The 22,279-nt window shown below is 43.7% G+C and overlaps 1 protein-coding gene across 3 annotated transcripts in view; it reads left to right on the forward strand.

Moving 5' to 3' along the window:
* The first annotated feature begins 5,094 nt into the window (after nucleotides 1-5,094).
* Nucleotides 5,095-22,279, forward strand: part of LAMP3 (lysosomal associated membrane protein 3) — a 35,587-nt gene continuing 18,402 nt past the window's right edge. Inside the window, exons 1-3 of one of the 3 annotated variants that reach the window (XM_040621545.1) lie at nucleotides 5,095-5,445; nucleotides 11,907-12,652; nucleotides 13,518-13,646. In XM_040621545.1, the coding sequence (XP_040477479.1) occupies nucleotides 5,397-5,445; nucleotides 11,907-12,652; nucleotides 13,518-13,646 (924 nt within the window). In that variant the 5' untranslated portion in view covers nucleotides 5,095-5,396. The remainder of the gene's footprint in view (nucleotides 5,446-11,906; nucleotides 12,653-13,517; nucleotides 13,647-22,279) is intronic. The other 2 variants (XM_008705276.2, XM_008705277.2) reach the window with 2 other exon arrangements.

Genomic DNA, 22,279 nt, shown 5'->3' on the forward strand with positions numbered 1-22,279 from the left:
GGACTGTGTCACCCAAGTGCCCCTTAACGTCACTTCAGGAAAACAAGTAGTGTGAGATGGGGAGCACCCTAAATGTCCATGATAGTGTTAAAATTTATTCCCAAATTGATACTTCTCTCTTCAAAGGGCAGAGTCAAATTATCCTTCCTTTGAGTGTAGGCTGTACTTGTGACCCTAATAAAGAGAATGTGGTATAAGTGATGGTAATTGACTTCCAAGACTGGGTTATCAAAGCATTTTGGCTTCTTCCTCATTCTCTCTCTTGGATTACTCCCTGTGGAAGAAGCAAGCTACCATATTGAGAGGACAGTGAAGCAACTCCATGGAGAGACCCATGTAGCAGGAACTGAAGCCTCCAGCCAACAGCCAGGTAAATGAGCCACCTTGGAATTAAGAGTCTCCAGCCCTAGTCAAACCTTCCGATAGTATTAGCTCCTGCTCATGTCTTGACTAAAACTTCATGAGAGACTCGGAGCCAGAAGAATCCAGCTAAGGTGTTCTGGAATTCATTACCAGAAGACCATGAGATAATAGATGTTGTTTTAAACTGCTAAGTTTTAGGGTAGTTTGCTAAACAACAATGGATAATAAGTATATTACATAATAAAAAGCTGGTTAATAAAGTATTGTACTGGTGTACAATCGAACCCTATGCGGTTGTTTAAAATAGTCTTCCGCCTGAGATGTACGAAACTAGAAAGAGCACTGTCCTCATACTTACAAGATCAAAAAATCTGGAAAATACGCAAATTCACTTTTCTTGGACCTGTGAAAGAGCTCAGCTCCTGGGACAACCATGTAACCTGAAATCTAAGAAAAGGCATCTACAGAGAGATGGGACTCCAGCACTTCCTTACCTGAAGCAGGCACTGCTATACACTAGCAAGGAGAATTTACTTTAATGGTCTAATATGAGCTTGCAAGAGAAAATGGAAACCCTGGGGGCCACAGATACCATGGAAATTTGCATCCACTTGCAGACTTTTCTCCAATAACCCCACTGGACACTCACAAAAAAGATTAGCAGGAGTCCTAAGAAAGCAACCTTCTTGTCACAGACTAGGAGAGGGGAACATCAGTTGGTGCAGGAAAAGCATGAAACCATGCTCAGATCCTTTTGCCCGTCCTTCCTACAGAACAATAACAGAACCAAGTGCTGGAGAAGGGGCAATAAACACTTACACCCTTAGGGGGCTGGTAAATGCAATTGCAGCTGAGGAAAGACAACAGAATAAAAACCAAATCTCTCATCCTCGGGGGAGGCAGGAATATGTGCCAGGCCCAGAGCTGCTGGGGGAGGAGGTACTTTGAAGACCACGAACAAATTCCCACCCCAAGACCTGGGGGCATAATGCCTGCCTGACTGAGGAGCACTCACCCTTCAGCCCCAGGCCAACTGACAACCATTGGCCAACAAGCAATAGTAGACTACGGTGGGGAGAGCCACAGTGCATGCTGAGAGGTTGTCTGACAGACACCAGGAAGACCTAACCTGAGGCTGGAGCAGACACTGAGGAAAACATTTGGGCAAACAAGTTCATACCCTAAACACAAGTAAAACTTGAGGAGTGAGAAGTGTGTGGTGTACCTAAGGGTAACTATAGCAACAAGAAACCAAGGATCTACACCGAAGAATGAAGACTTCTCTGACAAGAAATCATAATCACATGAGTAGGTGCAAAACTTTTCCCCCCTATTATTTATACCTCTAAAAAGATAATTGACTGCTTAAGTAAAAAATAATAACAATATGTTGTGGAATGTATAATAAATACAGAATTAAAATGTATGAAACAATAGAACTGAAGCTACGAGGGAAGAAATTGAAGTATACTGTTGCAAAAGTTTCCTTATTATGTGTGAAGTGTTATTGAATCATTTGAAGGTACATTGTGATACCTTAAAGTTATATACTATAAATTCTAAAGCAAACACTAAAATAATACAGTTATAACAAATAAGCCAAAGAATGGGATAAAATGGAATTTTAAAAATGCAGCTAATCCAGAAGTTGGTAGAGAAAGAAGAGAAACAAAACCAAGAAGAGATAGGAAAAGTAGAAAACAATTGCCAAGATGGTAGATAGAAACATAACCAATCTTATGGTCTAAACACTTCAATTAAAAAGGAGCGATTATCAAATGGATATTAAAAAAAAAAAAGACCATCCTTGTGTCCTGCTTTAAGAAACCCAATTTAAGTATTGTTAGATTAATTAAACAAGGAGGCCATTAGACTGAGGTGGCTTTAATGCCTTAGTAGTTTAGGCAAGCAAACCAAAATCTTTGCCTATAATGCCTCAAGGTTAGGAAACTGATACCTAAGTACAGCCAATCACAGACAGCCAGCTCGATTTTCTCAAAGAATGCAACCATTTCGGCTATAGCCAATCAAATAATTTCCTTGCTTTGCTTCCACCTCTTCTCTATAAAAGTCTTTCCACTAACTCCTGACAGTGGAGTGTTCCTAATCACTCCTGGTTTGGCACTGCCCTATTTGAATTGATTTTTGCTCAAATAAACAAAATTTTTAATATGCCTCAGTTCATCTGTTAACAGTATAAAGACACAAATAGATTAAAAGCAAAAGAATGGAAAAAGATATACCATGCTAACACTAATCCCGCCCCAAAAAAGCCAGAATGACTATGTTAATATAAAACAAAGTGGGTCTCAGAACAAAAAATATGACCAAAATAAAGAAGATCATTAATAAATTATAAAGTAGCTAATCCATCAAAAGGATATAGCAATCCTGTTTATACATCAATAACAGAACCTCAGAATACACAAAGCAAAAACAGAACTGCAAAGAGAATAAACAAATCCATAATTATAGTTCAATATTTCAACTCCTCTCTTGTAAGAATTGATAAAACAATAGAAAAATGGAAGAATATAGAATACTTGAATAACATTATCAACCAACTTAACCTAATTAACATTTACGGAACACTGAATCCAACAACAAAAGAATACACACATTGTTCTTAAGTGCACACAGATCGTTTATCAAGACAGACCTTTGTTATGGGCTGAATTGTGTCATCTCCTCTCTGCCCGCCCCCCCCCCATGTTGTGTTGACCTTAGCCTATTGATAGTGATGCTATGGGCTAGAAATGTCTGAGGCACTCACCTGGGCCATATTACTCATAGAGAGCCCCCACAGACATTTCTCCCCATAGGGGTCAGTGTTGTGACTGGACAGGCCCTTGTGGTTCTTATTATAAGAAGTACTTCAGCAAGAAACCATCAGGGAACTTTGAGGAACAAGATTTATTACTCACAAGTCCTAGAGGGTATATGGCATATCTGATGCTGGGTGGTTCAGTTTCCACATCAATAAAATTGGAATTTAAAAAATCTACTTTGAGGGGTGCCTGGGTGTTTCAGTTGGTTAAGTGTCCAACTCTTTTTTTTTTTTTTAAGATTTTATTTATTTATTAGACAGAGATAGAGACAGCCAGTGAGAGAGGGAACACAAGCAGGGGGAGTGGGAGAGGAAGAAGCAGGCTCATAGCGGAGGAGCCTGATGTGGGGCTCAATCCCATAACGCCGGGACCACGCCCTGAGCCAAAGGCAGATGCTTAACCGCTGTGCCACCCAGGCGCCCCCTAAGTGTCCAACTCTTGATCTCAGCTCAGGTCTTGATCTCAGGGTTGTGAATTCAAGCCCCACATTGGAGCCTACTTTTAAAAAAAGCGAAATCTACCTTGAAGAGTGCCATATGTGTTGCACAGTGCCAGGCACATAGTAGAGATTCCTTATATGGAAATAATAATAATAATGATAGCAGCAATAATACTATTGCTATTCTCCAACTCTCCACATCCTCTACAACCTTCAAAGTCTCTCCAAGGTCCAACAACCACCAGGTCATCTCTGACTATTCCTTTCCTCATCTAGTATAGCTCTAAGCAAAAAACAATTGATCAGTCACTCTGGCTATTATTGTATATTAATAAATATTGTTTCTCATCTAGGCATCAAGCAACTTGAAAATTTATATAATATTCTAGTTTAGAACACCTCTTCAGCAATAGTACAGCGTAGTGCTTAAAATCCTAGACTCTCAAGCCAAACTGGATTCACAACCCAATTTCTTTATTTATGACCTAAGTGATTAGGCAGGTCATCTAACCTCTCAGTGCTCAGTTTCCCCATCTGTCAAATGAGACAGCAACGATAACAGTGCCCAGATAGGGTGGCTGTAGGACTTAGATGGAGTAAGAAGAGTGTCTGGCATATACTCTCTGCTTAATTATTGTCTGTAGAATAAATTGGCCAGAATATTATGCAGGTAGTTGCTAAAATTAGATCAACTGACACACATTAATCTTCACCTTCCACCATAAAAATCCAATTTGGAAACACACTACTCACTGGTAAATTTGCTTGATTGGAGTGTTTAGAGGAACATAGTAAGATCAAATCATTGTAGCTAGCCTAAGTTGTTTTTCAGGAAATTGAGACTAAGCTGAAAGCCCTAAACGTAGGAATCAGGAGAGTATCCTAATATACTTCCTAAATGTGTATTCTTCACTGGGACTCACAGTCCTAAGAGATAGACCATCATTATTCTGTCTGATTAGTAGAGGAAGGAGATAGGACATGGAAAGGTTGCTTTTCCAAGATATTGAGGGTTTTTTTGTGTGTTCCAGGTAAGCTACCCAGGAGTAGGCAATATCATCCCTATTAAACAGCAGAAGAAACCGAGGCTCCAAAACATTACCCAAGGTCATACAACTGGTGACCAGATTCAAACCCGGCTCTCCCTGACTCCTAAGCTCGGACTCCTTATGGTCTCCACAAGGTGAGGTGGCCATGGGCATAAAGCAGGGTTACCTCAGACTTTTTGTGGCTACACACGGAGACAGTGTTCTTGCCACTGAGTTTTCAGACTCCTGCTCACCTTCATGACTGAGGGGTTGGTTTTCTCCTGGCTGAGAGAAAGGTACTCAAGATCTTAAAGAAAAATGGAGACCCAGCTTCTGAGAGAAGGAAGCTGGCACCGCCACAGATCCTCCATCTCTTGTGGGGAAATGGTCTCAGATGCCCTTCACCTCGGCTGGAGTAGGGGGAGGGGTGTTCCCCACCCCTCGCAAACACTGAAGGCAGAGGTGAGAGTGGCTGCTTTCACACAAGGGCCACTTCTGGTTTCCCTCCCCACTCAGCCTACACCTCAGGAGGGCATTTCAGCTACTTGTCATAATGAAAGTGACGTTGGTTTCTCTGCCACAAATGAATAAGGGGCAAAGAGAGGTATCTTTGTTCCTGGAGCCTGCCCTGGAATTCACCTCGTGCTACTGAGAAGACCGAGAGGGGCTGAGCGTGGCCGCTGAGCAGCAGCAGAGCCAGCTCCTGGTGAGGCAGCGGTGGTCTCTGGCTCTCCAGTCATGCCCTGGCGGCTTTCTGCAGTGGTGGTGCTCTTCCTGTCCCTGGCTGGTGAGTGACACCCGTGGCTTTCCGTGGTGACCCTGCTACCTCTGGTCCTATTCAATTCAAATGCATTCTAGTGCCACGGTCCAAGGGGAGACAGGACAGACCGGAGAGATCGCTGTACGGTTTCAGCTACTGTGGGTATTTGGCTTGGGATACCCCCTCATTACCTTAAATGCATGGGGCATACTTTCATTTTTTTCCCAAGGGCTTTCACAGTTTGGACTTGTTTTCCATGAGGCAGAGTAGATGTCAACTCCAGAAGATAGTGACACGGTACCTGGTTCCCGAATGGGTTCTGGGCACCTTATGAGCGAGAGTTTTGGAAATCACTTAGATTTAAGAGATGGAAACCTGAGCCAGACTTCAGAAACGGGGCTCTTGCTAAGCACATTATGCCTTGCTTTTCCTGTTTTTCTCAAACAGAAGGGCTATGTTTACATTATAGAAACAGTGAACTGTGAAGATGAATGGGATGTGGTCTGGCAAATTGTGCCATTTCAGGGAGGGGTAAGCCAAGGAGTCAAGATTTTTTTTTTTTTTAAATTACTATTATACTTGAGGTCAGAGAAGCTGTCTGGGAAACTGGGCTTTTAATGATTATTTTTTGTGCCCACCCCCTGCTTTCACAAGCATTTTCTCTCTAGGATATTGAGTCTCTTGTGCTGTTACCTAGTTGCTGGTTAATTTACAACTCCTTCTAGAGGCACTGAGTTGAATATGTGAGGCACCCACGTGGCCCCGCTTACACGCTCAATGGGGGGATGCAGAGGCACTGGATTGTGACATGAATTGTCAGGAAAGTTGGGTGAGGGTCAGGCCAGCCTAATCCTGGCTGTTTTAATTCTGCCACATTTTCAGAAATAGAGTTCCACATTCTTCTGGAGGCAAAAGGCGAAATCTAAGCTAATAAAAAAGCAAAAGATCTCAGTCTAGCAGTCACCCTCAGTGACCTATGAGCAGATGACTGGCAGATTCAGAAATGCAGTGAGCGCTCAATAAATTCCCGGGAAGGTGGAGAGGAAATACCTCCATTGACCTCTCCTCCCTGAGCTGCGGATTCTCCAGGGTGGACCGAGTGAACGAAGCGTGTGAAGGGTCCCTCATTTTCCAGATGAGGGTACTGAGGCAGGTTAACAAATTGCTCGTGGTCACTCAGCTAGCGAGTGGCAGCCCTGAGTTTTGCATCCAGGAAGCCTGGTTTCAGGGCCTTGCACACAGAGGTTCAAGACATACTTGTGGAATTGGAGATGAGCAGAAACCATCGGACATGTTGGTAGGAGAGACATAGCTTCTAGGTAAACTAGCTCTGTAATCTTTATCCACTCACTCTGCTGCCCTGGTCTCAAATTCCTCCCCCACAAAATGAGGGGATTTAAATTTGTATCAGTTACGTTTAGATTCAACTGCTCCTAATACACAAATAAGAGCAAAATAAACAAGATAAATGTGTGTTTCTCTTTCATGTGAAAACGAGTCCAAAAGAATCCGTAATAGGTCCGGTGTGGGAGCTCATTATCGTGGACTCTCCGTCCTATGTGTGACTCCCACCTGCAAGGTCTTTTCATGGTTCTAAATGTCTGCTGGAGCTCCAGCCATCACATACAAGTTGCAGGCTGGTTTGAAAAGGAAAGCAGAAAGGCAATAGAGAGGTCACGTAGGTGATGGAGCCCCCTTCAAGCAGCATTCCGGGAAGGCCCACATAACCCTAACACTTCTACTGTTCTGGCTCAAATGCAGTCGCACATTCCCACCCAGCTGGAAAGGAGTCTTGGAGGTAGGGTTCTTTATTCCAGGCAGCAAGAGCTCAGCTTAAATTTGTGGTTCTGTTACTAAGGAAAAAGGGGAGGCTGGATTTGGGAGTAGTTAGCCAGCAGTCTGTGCCACGGGGCTGGAGCCACTTCTGTATGAGGGTTCTCTTTGAATCTCAAGTCCCACAGAAAGTAACAGAGGTAAGATTTATATTTTTTTCCTAAAAGATTGAGGTTGAATTGTGAAACTGTAAACATCTTACTAAGGGCCCACCCCTGCTGCCTCACACATCCAGAAACAGTCTTCCTGCTGCACCTAGCTGGGGCTGCTTCAGCTCCTTAGGGAGGTGTCAGAGAAAGTATTTGAGGGCTAAAATTCATTTCCCTGCCCCTGGGTGTGGCCAGGGGGCTCCATTTACTTAGCACCTGTGTTTCCAACTGCAGACAAAGTGCAGCCTCCAAGACCTGTCAGGCCTGTTCCCAGCTGGCCCCTCACCTCACCTCCCTCCTCCTTATGTTCCCATCATGCTTACCCCCTTGCTGTTCTCCAGACCTACCAGGCTCTGAACACCTTGTATCCCTACCTGGGATACCACTTACTTTCTTGTCTGCCTAAAGAATTTGTCTTGGTGTTGGATGCCCCACCCCACCTTGTGTACTCAGGGCCCCCTTCTATAATAACGCTTGTCACACGCGGGAATGTGGTCCACTTATGTGTCTGCCTCATAAGGCTTTGAGCCCCTGAAAACAAAGACCCAGTGCCAGGCATGGAGCCTGGCTCAGAAGAAGCTCCTACATATCTGTTGAATTGGGTGTGGCAGGGAAACCAAACAAAGGCTATTTGGGAAGGACCAGCCATCCGGAAAGTACCTAGAGAAAAAGCCCTTGCATGGTCTCTGACTTTCCCAGGGCTGGCCTGGTGAGTCATCTCTCAGCTCCTTCTGTGGGTTGTAGGGGAATCCAAACCTTCTCCAACCTCTTCCTGCAGCTCATCATCTAGAGGAGTCCAAGCAATGGGTCTAGGTTCTGGGGTACTTGTTTACGGAGTCTTCTGAATCCTGGAGAGAAGACGACAGGGGATTTGGGGTGTAGGCTTGACAAATCAGCATGTGAACCCCTGGGCTGTGTTGAGTAGAGGAAGGGTTGAGACGGATTCTGAGCTAGCCCTGCCCTTGCTTCTGCCCACTGCTCTCTTTGTGGGTCTCAGACAGACTGGTGAACTTAACTAAACCTTTACAGAGTCAAAGGTCCTGTTTAAGAACTGTGACCCAATTTTGACAAAGATTGGTCATATATGTGTGGTCATATACATAGACTTTATAAAATATTTTTCAGAGCATTATTTCTATGAACTACCTATCATATGAACTTTCTAGAATGTATTATAATGCACGGCATACCTACTCCTGTCAGTTTTCCATCTAATTATCTGCCCATCTTTTATACCCCACACTTCTACAGGGAGATGGGAAGGAGAGGAGAGAAGCCGCAGAGGGGAAGGAAAAGACTATTAGAACAATATTTCCCAGTTCTATCTGGGAACACACTCTGGTTCAATCTGTAATACAATCTGACAATTTTGGTCCAGCCTCCTGCTGGCCCAGCTTTCTGCCTACCACAAAGCCACACACTATATCAAGACACCATGACTGCCCTCACCTCCAGCCACCCCACAAATACTTCCTGTACCCCAAGTATATCTTGATGGGTACCAGGAGTCATCTTGTCTTGTTTGGGAGGCTGTGCATTCATGAACGCAACGTGCTTTTCCTCCCTTGTTTGAGTTCATTTATCACTACTGAGAGAGGACTTTTCATTACATTATGAGAAAACGCCCCCTTTTAGAGGGTGTGTTACTCAGTTGAGGATATTCTACTCAGTTGAGAAAGGTTTGCTTTAGCTCATAAGCATAAACCATGCACAGTGAGATTTTATGAAGGATCTAATGATCCTTTTGATCTGAATGGAACAAAAGGAAGTGGTTTCCAGTCTCCTAGAGTTGTCTACAGCAATCTTTGCTTACCACTACAAGATATTCCTGGAGAGTACATCTGCGAGTGAATTCTCTTTCTTCAGAGAAATAGTATAAACCTAATGGAGTTTTTGTTGGGGTCATGATGGAGGAACCAGCAAGTCAGGTTTAGGCCAAATGAATTGTGAAAATAAATATTCCACAACTGTCAACCTTCATAACAATCTTGAAAGGAAAAATCTTGCTCCGAGGTCTACAGTGTAGGCATGAAGTTTCCACATACAGTGATTTTATGAAGGCTTACAAAGGAAACTTACAGCCCATAAAATCCACAACTCTCAAGTATCATACATTTTGAATTATCCAAATGAACATTTTAGATACAAAAAAAGACCATTTAGTAATAGTCTCACATAACTTAATGTCATTAATAAGCCTTTCTTAAAGGTTATTCAAAGCAATTTGAACTGGTGCTTTGTCTTTCTCATTTTTCAAGCCAGCTATGCAGAAATAATTCATAAGCATTACTACTGAGCTTGAAGTTAGAACTTTTCTTCTGGAAAATAATCACTATTTTATCATATAAGCTTTTGAAAGCCTCACCAAAGACCAGCATTATGAGGGTCTGGCAATTTGGCATCCCTGGAGAGGCACCCTGCTATTCTCTTCTCTGCTTTTGTCTCTTCTCACCATTCTTCCCAGTGATGTGTAACCACCTCCATCCACCCCAAATCAAAGGGCAGGCTTTGGTTCAGACAGGGGCTCAAGTTTCACCTCCAAAATTTACTAGGTGTCTCACCTCCAGAATATACTAGTTGTGGGATTATGGTCAAGTTGATGGGGTTTTTCTAAACCTGAGTTTCCTCATCTGAAAGGTTGATAAAGATAGAACCCATCAGAGGGTCTCTAAGAAGAGGTTGTGAAAGATGACCCTTGACCTGAGGCCTGCCATGTAGTAAGTGTCCAATAATTTAGACATTTCATTGCTATTATTATAGGAAAAGTAACCACTTAGAAATGTAATGAATGAAAGAGGGAGACAGTAAAGGAGTTTATGGATGATTTTGATTAGATGTGAAATTCAGGACTCTAAACACCAGCATAGAGTGATCTGCTTTCCCTTTTACTCATGTTTTCCCAAGTCACTGGCCAGCACTGGGGAGCTCCAGCTCAGTAAGTGTAAATACGATGGGCAAATACAGTGAAACCACAACATTGAAGAGACAGAGCCATCTCTCAGTGTGCCTGATCATAAACTCTCAAGGAACATCATTTGCATTTTCTTAGTTTTCCGATTTTCTATGTGCTTGGGAAGAGGCAAGAACAGAACTTTTCTGGTTGAAAAAGAGTCAGAGGCCTTCCACCCTTAAGAAATGTCCCAGGAGAGAACCTGTGACAATAACACACACTATAGGTATGCTTGATGGTCTAGGAAGACTTCACTTAAACCAACTTGTTTGAGCCTTACAATAATCCTAGAAGGTCTACAATGCTATCATCCTCATTTACCCATCCAGTTATCTATTCATCCAATTCAGATGCACTGAACACTTTCTATGCATAAGTAGTGGTGGTGAAAAAAATACACGCCATCTCCACCTTGAGGTTCCTTTTAATCTAGTGGGAGAGATGCACAATCCATAAATAAGCCAATAAATAAACATATAATCAGGGCTATCATTCTGCTGGTACACACTGTGTGGCCTGGCTTACTATTAAATATGTTAATATCATCCCCTTATATAATTACAAGTTGTGATTTGTGCAGTGCAAGCAATGAGTATAACACTGTGGTGGGGAATTGTGGGGTGGGGAGCTAGTTTATATAAGGATGTCAGGGAAGACTCTTTGAAGAGCTGGCTTTTAAGCGAACTACGAAGGACAGCCCACCAGATTCGTCAGAGCAATTATGGCTTAATTTTCTTTCCTACGTAAGAAAGCCTGGGCCGTTCAAAAGGTGAAGTGAAGAAATGACAGGAACTGGTCTAGCTTTACAAAAACCGACTGCAAAATAAAAGAAACGAATCTCCCATCATTGGAGGTAATTATGCATCAATTGGATGAACATGTGGCAAATATTCGTAGGTACAATTCACACATCAGATTAGGGTTTGGACTAGATGATCATTAAGACCCCTTTCAAACCCAGGATTGTATGATTGTATGCAAACTACACAACTCTGTGTAAGTCTTTGTTATCCGGAACTGTCTGGATTCTCATGGGAAGATGGAGAATGAAGGGGCATCCACACTTAGATATCTAGCTAAGCACGACCACTTTGCCGTGTTAGTGTCACACCCCGTACAGACAAGGGGGCTGGACACAGGAGAATATCTGCAGTATGATCACAACCCTGTAAAAAACATGGCAGCAACCCAAACTTTTAAATTGTGGTCTTGTGGTAGAATCTTTGGTCATCTTCATTGTTACAGCCTTGTGAATTTCACCCAACTCTAACTATATGCATATTCCTCATTAAAAGTAAATAGGCATGTTTGGAAATAATAAAATAAATCCTATTTATCTTCAAAAGAATTAAAAGTAGAACTACCATGTGATCCAGCAATCACATTTCTGAGTGTATACATATATATGAAGGCAGTAAAGTTAACTATCTCAAAGAGAAAAGTAAATACAGAAATGCATGTTAATTTGTAGTGAAGAGACATTAAAATGGAGGTAGGGGAAGGACTCACCAATGTGAATTCTTAGTGTGGTAACACTTTTGTTTCTTAATTTGCAGTGATTTTGCATTATGGCAGTCAAATGAGAGCCAATGTGTTTCCAGAAACAAGGGACTACCCACCTACAACAGCAGCAACAGTAGAGGCCCCAGCAAAACCTTTCCTGCAACTAACTCACCAAGTCCCTAGCCAAACTTTAGCAGCAGGATCAATGGATGGTCACATCACGTCTCAAAGAGCTGCCCCGACCTCCAGCTCTGAGCCCCCAACGACACACACAACAGCAAAAACTGTAGGAACAACTTCTTTGATAACTACAAACAGCACACCAACTACCAGCCCAACAGCCCACACCCTAATCACAACCTTGGCCACACTCAATAACTCACACACAGCTGCACCAGTCACTGAGGCTACAGTCGGCCCCAGTGCAGCCCCAGGTTCACCGCCAACCACCATCCCTCCAGTGACCCATATGACAGGAACCAGCCCATCCACTATCAGCCCCACAACTAGGAAAACCACCCAACCCAGTAACCAGACCGCCCTTCCAGCAACTTTGTCCACCCCACCACATAACAGCACAACCAGTCACAAGTCTGCTCAACCCAGTCATGCCCCCAGCCCAACCACAGCTGTACACAATACCACCCAAACGGCCTCGCCTGCCACCACAGCTTCCAGACCCACTCTTGCACCTCGGCCTTCGTCAGCCAAGACTGGAATTTATCAAGTTCTAAATGGAAGCAGGCTCTGTGTCAAAGCAGAGATGGGGATAGAGCTAATGGTTCAAGAGACAGAGTCGGTAAGTTGGGGCCATAGGACTGTAACACTGCCTTAAAGAAGTGTGAGTGCAGTGTGTCTTGCTAAGAATAGACATTCCCCTGCATCTTGTGTCTTTTAATGAAATAAACAGCTGCAAGCTCCTCTTTCTTCAAGGTGCTTCATTAAAAGATGAATCTGTTTTAGAATACATATAAAAATAGAAACTGATAGTGACTAGTTAGCAGAAGGCATGCACCAAAATTGTCACTTTGCACACCTCTCACTTTTAGCCAACATGGGCAGAACGTTGGGGTGTGTCCCATGTTGCCTCCAGCCCGGCCCCACACCTCCTGATGACTTTGAGCCCCAGCAACTGTCCTGTGAAGTGAGGGGTTTGGCTTCTATGGTCTCCATGGTTCCAGCCGGCTGTGACATTAGTATCAAAAATCCAGGTTAACAAGAAGATTAGAAGGGGTAGGGGTGGGGTAAGATTATTTGATTTACTAAAGGAATCATCACAAAAATAATACGTTCTTTTGTGGAAGTTTTATGAAACTTCCACATTCAGGTTTTCATTTGAAACAGAAGTACATTAGGCAGCAAGATCTTTCCTGTAGTACCTTGTAACACGTTTAATAAAAATTAAATTCCATGCAGGGTATCAGGAATAGACTGGCTACAAATGTTCTATTGAGGAATTCTTTCTGTGAAAGAACTCCTTCTTTAAAAAAATCTTTTGAACATAGCAGTTTGGAAGTGAGAAGTGTTTTCTGGGGACTTGGAAATTTTCAAGTGAACACGCACTAGACTTGAGTTTCAGGATCACTTACTAGCCTGTGCTCCTGGTTCCCTAGCTAGAGTTTTCTTCCATATCTCATTGATCTGATCTATTTTATTTGGTTTAGGTTTTTTCACCTCAGAGATACTTCAACATTGATCCCAACGCAACCCAAGCCTCTGGGAACTGTGGCTTCCGAAAATCCAACCTTCTCTTGAACTTCCAGGGCGGATTTGTGAATTTCACATTTACGAAGGTGAGGGCTGAGCTCCTTCATACTAACTGGCTCTAGCATCGCTTTCCCTTTCCCTCACCCTGGGGCCCAGTGGTGCAACCCCACACTTCACTTCAAGTTCCAAAGGAAACAGATCTCAGAGGCTTTTGAGATATTCCCTGATAAGAATGAAGGGCATGGAGATGGAGAGGAGGGAAGTGTCGACATCTTATGTTTGCCTCCTAACCCCTTCAGCCTCCTCCATGCAGCCTAAGAAGGGCTTCAGTGCCTCTTAGGGGAGACTTGGCCTTGGGGAACCCAGCCACAGGTGCCCTTTGCAAACCACCCAAAGGAGGAAGTTATACAGATCAACAGACCCATTGAAATTCCCGGTGGTCACACAGAAACAGGATTATTCTCAGACCAAAACCAAATGTCACGATGGGTTCTTTCCAACTGTGGCAGGCAGGATTCAGGGCCTAACCGGGCACTGGGTTCTCCAGACCATATCACAAAAGGGATGGACAACAGAGTGGAGTGGAAAGACTATGGACATGAGGTCAGAGAGTGTTGGCTGAAATTTGACTCTGTCACTTGTTCTTCTTGTGACATCAGGCAAGCAACTTAACCTGTCTGAGCTTTATTTGAACACTTGAGAAATGGGAGAAGGAAATTAAAGATCACCTCTGTAAAGAGCATTGTCCAGTACTTGGAAAGTAGATGTTCAAGAGCCAGTAGCTATGATTACAGTGACTCAAGTGGGTATATGTCTTGGGGATACAACGTTGGTCATCCCACTCTCAAAGGAGAGACTTGTCCCTGCTTCTCCCAAAGTGTGGTTCAAATAGGCCAAGTAAGATCTGGGGAGCAGGTTCTGAGATGACCCTTGCAGCTGGGACTTGGTGTGGGCCTCCTTCCTACTTGTGGAATGTGACCCCTGAAGTTAAAGGGGTTTTGGGTAGCAGAACTTGGAGAGTAATGAGCGTAGACATTGGCGTGAAACAAGTCAAGACTGGCTCTCAGGGGCGCCTGGGTGGCACAGTGGTTAAGCGTCTGCCTTCGGCTCAGGGCGTGATCCCAGCGTTCTGGGATCGAGCCCCACATCAGGCTCCTCTGCTATGAGCCTGCTTCTTCCTCTCCCACTCCCTCTGCTTGTGTTCCCTCTCTCGCTGGCTGTCTCTATCTCTATCGAATAAATAAATAAAATCTTTAAAAAAAAAAAAAAAGACTGGCTGTCAGCCATAACACTGATTAGCTACATGATCTTGGACTATTTGGGGCATGTTTTCTTGTCTATAAAATGGAAATAATTACTTGGGAGGATCAGAAGTGGTATATGTAAACTGTCTTGCACCATGCTTGGTACATAACAATGTTCAATAAAGGGTGTTGATGTTCTTAACTTAGTGTCGAAGGCTTTATCCTCCTGTGCATACGGTTCTCCTTAAGGTAGAAATGCTCTTGAGAAGTCAGGGGTTTTCTTTCAGTATCAAATGGGAAAAACATATTCTCTCACCCCAGAAGAACATTCTGGAAAGAATATGTGCTCTACTTCTGGACAACCGAGGTTAACCTACAGAGGGGTCAGGAATTCTTTTAAAGTCATGTCAGCAAAAGAGCAGAGGGTACAGGCATAAGTATCTATGCTTTAGTTCAGGGCTTGATCCCACCCAGACTACTGCCTGTGTGAGTAACTGTTGGAAGGAAGGCATTCAACTCCAGGGTTTGTCTGTAGCACGCAGTGGTCATTGCCTTAGGCAGGCCCACAAGCAGGAGTTTCTTTGGCACCTTTCAACGTCTCTTTTTGCTCATTTCCTCTGTCTCCTTTCCAGTGCCTTCAGACTGGATTCTGTTTGATCAAACTCCACCCAAGGGTTGAACCCCTGCCTTTTTGGAAATCTCTGTACCTCCAGAGGTATGGGCAGGAAATGAATACTGAGATAGAACTAGAAGGACCAGCAAGGCCTTTCTCTCTTCACCCACCTTCTGGAAGGAGCAAGGAGAGTCACTCTCCGTGGCCCCAAGTTTGCAATAGCTGCTTTGCCTGAGCCCTGCCAACCAAAGTCACCGTATTCATTTCATTCCCCACCACCAATTCCTCAAGCACCTACCTTAGCTCTACAACAAGAGGGAAGCAAAGAACCTTATAGAGAGTAAAAGTTCCCATCAGCCTTAGTTCTTCAGAAGTTCCACATTTTAAAAGAGAACTTGTGTAAGCTGAAACAGTGACCACAAATTCAAAGATTATAGGGGTTAAGTATAAAACTTAAGGAGAGAAGTAGGCCAGTAAAAAATTTTTTCCCTTGAAACAGGTGGTCTTTCTTTTTTATTTTCCCACTTTTGATGAAGACTTCATCTTCCCATTAAGTCTGCGTAAGAAGAACATTGGAGAATGAGATGACAGAGGCAAGCCTCAGAAGAGAGGAGACACGAGGCAGGGGTGGGGAGTGCCTGTCCTCCCTAGAGGGGGCAGCCACTCCTCAGCTCTGGCTGGTGGTGCCAGTGGCTGGGCTGGCATCCCTCCCTGGGGACTGTCACTGTCTTTTATGGTGGACATTCATTCTGGGTGACTGGGTGTACATTCTGAGTGCCTGCTGCCCTACTATGTCCGTTGTTGAATATTTTACATATCACCTCTCTCAGGTGGTCACAAGAAACCAGTGTTGTCAGATCTTCTGACCATTCAAGACAAGGCAGAAATCCAGATCTTTTTATTTTTAAATGTTGGCAACACATTTTTTTTTGAAAACTTGAACAAAGCTGGCCAAACAGAACACAGTTGTAAGCCAGATTTGGTCTGTGGATGCTCTGCCCTAACAGGTGGTCTGTGTGAAATGCATTTAGGCAGGAAAGCCATCCAGTTTCTTCTACAGGAGAAAGGCTTCAGCAATTCTGTCAGCCACTTTTCAAAATGTTGCTACTCTCTAGACCAGTGCTTCTCAGCAGCAACAGTATTCATATTTGGGGCCAGATAAGTCTGTGATGGGGGCTATCTTGTGCCTTGTGGGATACTGAACAGTATCCCTGGCTTCTACCTACTGGATGTCAGTAACAACACCCAGCCCCATTGGTGACAACCCCAAATGTCTCCAGACATTGCCAGATGTCCCCTGGGGGAAAAATCACTCCTGGTCAAGAAGCACCATTCTAGAGAAAAAGAGAGTCTTGGAAAATAGTTTTTGTTAGTTATGACCTCATAAATATTACAAATGAGAACCAGGTTGGAGAATGGTAAGTGGATGCTGGTGAGCAAGCCTGAATTAACAATTTATTAGTAGGAACTTCCTGAGCATCTACCGTGTCCTGAACACTGAGCTGGACATTATGGGAGAAAATAAAGGAAATATAGGTATAGTTCCAGGTTTCAAATCATGGACAATAATATGTAATTTTTAAAATTGAAATACTGCCAATGACAGAAATGTAAAGAAAAGTCTGCCTCCCAAATTGTCCCTTGACGTTGTTCAATGGAGACCTAAATTATCCATGTCATTTCTATGTGACCGTGGACAAGTCTCTAGCTCTTTCTGAGCCTGTTCACTCCTCTGTAAGATGGGGCCAACCACCACCTATTTTGTTGGGCTGCTGTCAAGGTGAATCAGGCTAGTGGACATGGCAATCCTGAGTGTGACGTCTGGCCCATAGTGGCTTTAGGAGAGGTGGGTTTCTTGTCTCATTTCTCTTATTTCATTTTTTAAAGAACTGAACACCTTTCCATGTCAGTGTCTCATTTGATTAAGGTGACAAACCGAAAGTTGTTAAGGCTCTCCAGGTGCGAGACAAGTAGACCTCCCTTCCCCCACTCCCCACAGCTTCCTTCCTGCTAGGGTAGTTGGTCGTAGAACATCGTTCAGTAACTTTGTGTAGTTTATTTTTCCAGCTCAACACTACCCCTGGCTCTCAGGGCGGCTCAAGGCTTCCACCCCTGACTCAAGGATGGGACATGGGAGAAATCATTGGTGGGGGGGACACTGGGCCAGGCAGCGTTCTGGCCAGCCAAGGTCTGGAAAGCGAATGCTGCCCACCGCCCTGGTGTTTACCCAGAGCCTTGCAGGGGTATTTGGAGCGCTTTTAACTTAGAGACTTCAGAGAACTGTCATCAGTGTTCAAACGCGAATACCCTCAGAGTGCACTATTTAGAGCTTCCCCGGTATGCTGTATTATTTCATGCCCTGTTTTCCCCTATGCTTTCCCCTCAGCCTGGAATGCCCCTCCCACCCCTCAGCCCCTTTTGCATTCATGCTTTAAGATGGCTCGATTATCTTCACCCTGTGAGGTCTCCCCACTGCCCCAGCCCCCACCTCCATCCCAGGTAAAACTGGGAGACTTTCTTCTTTTGGTTTCCTGGCCCTCCATTGGTTGTTCCCGACCTCCATTAAGGCACTTATTGCACATTTTGCTGTCTTGAAGGCGTGTCTGTGATTTACTCACAGCGCCCAGTCCTGACTTTGTACATAGTGTATCTTTAGCAAATTGTTTGATGAGGAAATGAATGAATAAAGGAATAAATCTAAATTTCACAGAGACTCTTGGCCAAGCTGCCAAAAAGTAGACCAGCAGCTCTAAAGAAACAGTCTCTTTGGCTTCCCTTTGCTATATACAGAGCAAAGGTTTCTTGACATAGTCACAACAATGCTGAGCAAAAAACGCCTGATTAATGTTGAAGACCAAATCTACATCCTGAACATCTGTGACTATGAAACTCCCACAATGCATTTTGCTGAAGTTAGGACGAGGACCCTGCGCCTCAAGGTCGTTGATATGCCTTCCGGGGCAGGTTGATTGGCTGGTTTGCTCTGGACCTGGGCCTTTGCTAAGGAGGGTGTTTAGGTCCCTTGGGGAATTAGGGCCCCTTTGATGAGCTATTGCCAAGCTCTTAGATACTGGCGATGAGGAGCCACTGTGTCAGCATCCCATCTGTTGAAGGGTGGGATGGGACTGGTGCAAGTGGTCCGTTCCCATGGACACACTGTAAGAGCTGAAGTACCACAGTTAGCTGTTAGGGGTCCTCAGCCCCTTTTGGCAATGCTGATGGGAACACAAAGGATTTTCACTTTGTTTTCAAGAATCTGGCATGGTAGATCTTTGTCACTTGCCAACCCGAACCCCAAGAAAAACATCTGGCAGAGACTCACTTTGTGGGCATCAAAGGAGAAAGCAGAGACTATAAACTGCATAGTAGGTAATGTTAGTTTCAGAGGTAGAATTTAGTGATTCATCAGTTGCATATAACACCCAGTGTTCATTACATCAAGTGCCCTCCTTGATGCCTGTCACCCAATTACCCCATCCCCTGCCCCCCCCAGCAATCCTGTTTGTTTCCAAGAGTTCAGCATCTTTTACAGTTTGCCTCCCTCTCTGTTTTCCTCTTATTTTATTTTTCCTTCCCTTCCCCTATGTTCATGTGTTTTGTTTCCACATATGAGTGAAATCATATGGTATTTGTCTTTTTTGCTTAGCATGATATCCTCTAGTTCCATCCACATCATTGCAAATGGCAAGATTTCATTTTTTGATGGCTGAGTAATATTCCATTGTATGCATATACCCCATCTTCTTTATCCATTCATCTGTCAATGGACATCTGGGCTCTTTCCATAGTTTGGCTATTGTGGACATTGCTGCTATAAACATTGGTGTGCAGGTGCCCCTTCAGATCACTACATTTGTATCCTTTGGGGTAAACACCCAATAGTGCAATGGCTGGGTCATAGGGTAATTCTATTTTTAACTTTTTGAGGAAACTCCATACTGTTTCCAGAGGGGCTACAGCAGCTTACATTCCCATCAGCAGTGTAAGAAGGTTCCCCTTTCTCCACATCCTCGCCAACATCTGTTGTTTCTTGACTTGTTAATTTTAGCCTTTCTCACCGGTGTGAGGTGGTATCTCATTGTGGTTTTGATTTGTATTTCCCTGATGAGAAGTGATGTTGAGCATTTTTTCATGTGTCTGTTGGCCATTTGTATGTCTTCTTTGGAGAAATGTCTGTTCATGTCTTCTGCCCATTTCTTGACTGGATTTTTTGTTATTTTGGGTGTTGAGTTTGAGAAGTTCTTTATAGATTTTAGATACTAGCCCTTTATCAGATATGTCATTTGCAAATATCTTCTCCCAGTCTGTAGGTTGCCTTTTAGTCTTGTTGACTATGTCCTTTGCTGTGCAAAATCTTTTTATCTTGATGAAGTCCTGATAGTTCATTTTTGCTTTTGTTTTAACCAACTGATTTGCTCTGCGACTTTGTTTTTCATTGATGCTGGGAACTGGGAGTTGACAAGCTGTGGCCCCAAACCAAACTCAGGCTGCCAGCAAAAAATGTACAGTCTGCAGCCTAAGAAGGACTTTTACATTTTTAAATGGCTGGTGGTGGTGGAGAAGATTGCATGGCACATGAAAATCATATGAAATTCAAATTTCAGTGTCCATTAATGACTTTTTTTGGAACGTGGCCACACTCGCTTGTGTACATCTTGGTCTATGGCTGCCTCTGTGCTACAATGGCAGAATTGAGTGTCAGCTGCACAGAGCCATGAAGCCTAAAATATTTATCATCTGGCTCTTTACATAAACAAACTTGTCAACCCCTTTTATAGAATAAACTTCAGTCCTACTACCATTCAAATTATGCAAATTCTGAACTTCTGAGTCAAAAAATAAATGCTTTGTTCTAATTTAAATAAAAGACAATTTCAGAGTGCCTGGCTGGCGCATTCAGTGGAGTGTGTGACTCTTGATCTCAGGGTTGTGTGTTCGAGCCCCACATTGGGTGTAGAGATTACTTAAAAAGAAAAAGACAATTTTATTTCTATTCTATTATTTCTATTTCTATTCCAAAACTCTACAGAAAAAGTGGGCACAATTGTCTAGATAAGACTCATTTGGTATCAGTAACATAAAGTATACAAAATTTAGAATCTCAAGGTAACTAAACATCTGCCTGCACTTCTGTTTGCGCGAGTTCACCTAACAAATGCTTTTCCTTTATCCTAACCATGGACGTAAGCTCAGGCCTGGGGACATTTGGCTAATAGAAGGAAACCTGGGTGTGGGCTCTGGACTCTGTCCTGTTGCGTCATTAAGGTGAACGCACAGTGGGGCGCCTGGTTGGCTCAGTCAGTTAAGCATCTGCCTTTGGCTCAGGTCATGATCTCAGGGTCCTGGGATCCAGCCCCACTCCAACTCCCTGCTCAGTGAGGAGTCTGCTTCTCCCTCTCCCTCTGCCTCTCTACCTGCTCATGCTCTCCCCCCACCCCCAAATAAATAAAATTTTAAAATCTTACAAAAGGTGACCTCACAGTGAGTGTGAGCACTCTGTCATCCACTTTGGGAGGGCTCACTTTTGGCATTAACCCTATACAGCCCTGGTTCTTGAGGAACAGGAACGGCTCTTCCTATCAGGACCTTCATGAGCATGTGACTTGTGCAGTCAGCTGGGCCCAGGCTTGGTTTAAGCTTTGTTGTCACCTCTTGAAATTCTTCAATGATTTTTGAACAAGAAATCCTACATTTTGGTTTTATAGCAGGCCCCACAAATGTTGTAGCTGGCCCTGTTTCCGATAGATGGTTAAATACGGACAACTGCATTTCATGAAATGTGAAAGAAAGCTCTTGCACAACGAATTTTTTTGTCCATACTCACATATCCCATGGAAGAAAATGTAGGGCAGGATCCTGTAGACCAGATTTTGCTTTGTGTCATCTACAAACAATGTGAATTAGAGGTAGATGCTTAACTCCTCTGAGCCTCTTTGTTCTCAGCTACAGATTGGGCTGATAATATGTATTCTGTCTCAGGGGCTGTTGTGAGGATCAAAGGGGGCAATGTAGGTGAAAGCATGCACTTAGTAAACTGTGAAGCCTTTGTAGCAATACAAAGCCTTTCCTTATGTGAAGATAGATCAAGGAGATGCCACAGGAAGGGGAAGATTCTAGGAGGTCTCCTATGGAGCTCGGAGCTGGCCTTACCACTGTTCTCCTGCTGCTCCTTAAAGCTATCTCACACTGCAACCCATGCAATTTCAAAAAACAAAGTCATGCTCATGTCACTATCCTGCTTAAATCTCATCAGTGGATCCTCTCTGCTCTTAGAATAGGGCAGGGGTCTTGTATCAGTGACTTTGGGCCCTGAGGTACAGGTCTCTTACATGCTAAAAAGGACCCCAAATAAAGAATAATCTGAATAAATGGTTTGTGAAAGTGACCAAAGAAGGGCCTGGGTCACAGATGTTCTCTCTAAAACAAATGGATGGTCCAAGCACATTGTTCACCTTGCCTTTGAGACCCAAGACTGAGCACCATGAAGGAAGGATCCACGTCTTATTGTTCGTCCAGGACCTAGAGCAATGTCCGGTCTAGAGTGGATATAAGAGAGGTTAAATTCTAGATGTGGAGACAAGAAGCTTGGGGGGGTCATACCTTCCCCTGTCACCTATTAGGGCTAGGACCTTGGGCAAGTCAGTGAGCCTCTATTTCTTCTCAGAGTGGCTGTGAGGATTACATAAGGCGTGGCAGAAAAGTGTCTGCTCCAGTGCCTGGCACAAGGTAAGAAGCCAGCGTGTGGTAGGTGCTGTTCAGTGAGTTATAGGATCTAGAGTTGAGTGTATCAGTAGCAGTTACCTTACTAAAACAGTTTGTATTTTTAGAACCCTTACATTGTGCAGGGAATCATTTCATATAC

Source organism: Ursus maritimus, unplaced genomic scaffold (genome assembly GCF_017311325.1).
Source record: "Ursus maritimus isolate PB19 unplaced genomic scaffold, ASM1731132v1 scaffold_4, whole genome shotgun sequence".
NCBI classification, from domain to species: Eukaryota; Metazoa; Chordata; class Mammalia; order Carnivora; family Ursidae; genus Ursus; species Ursus maritimus.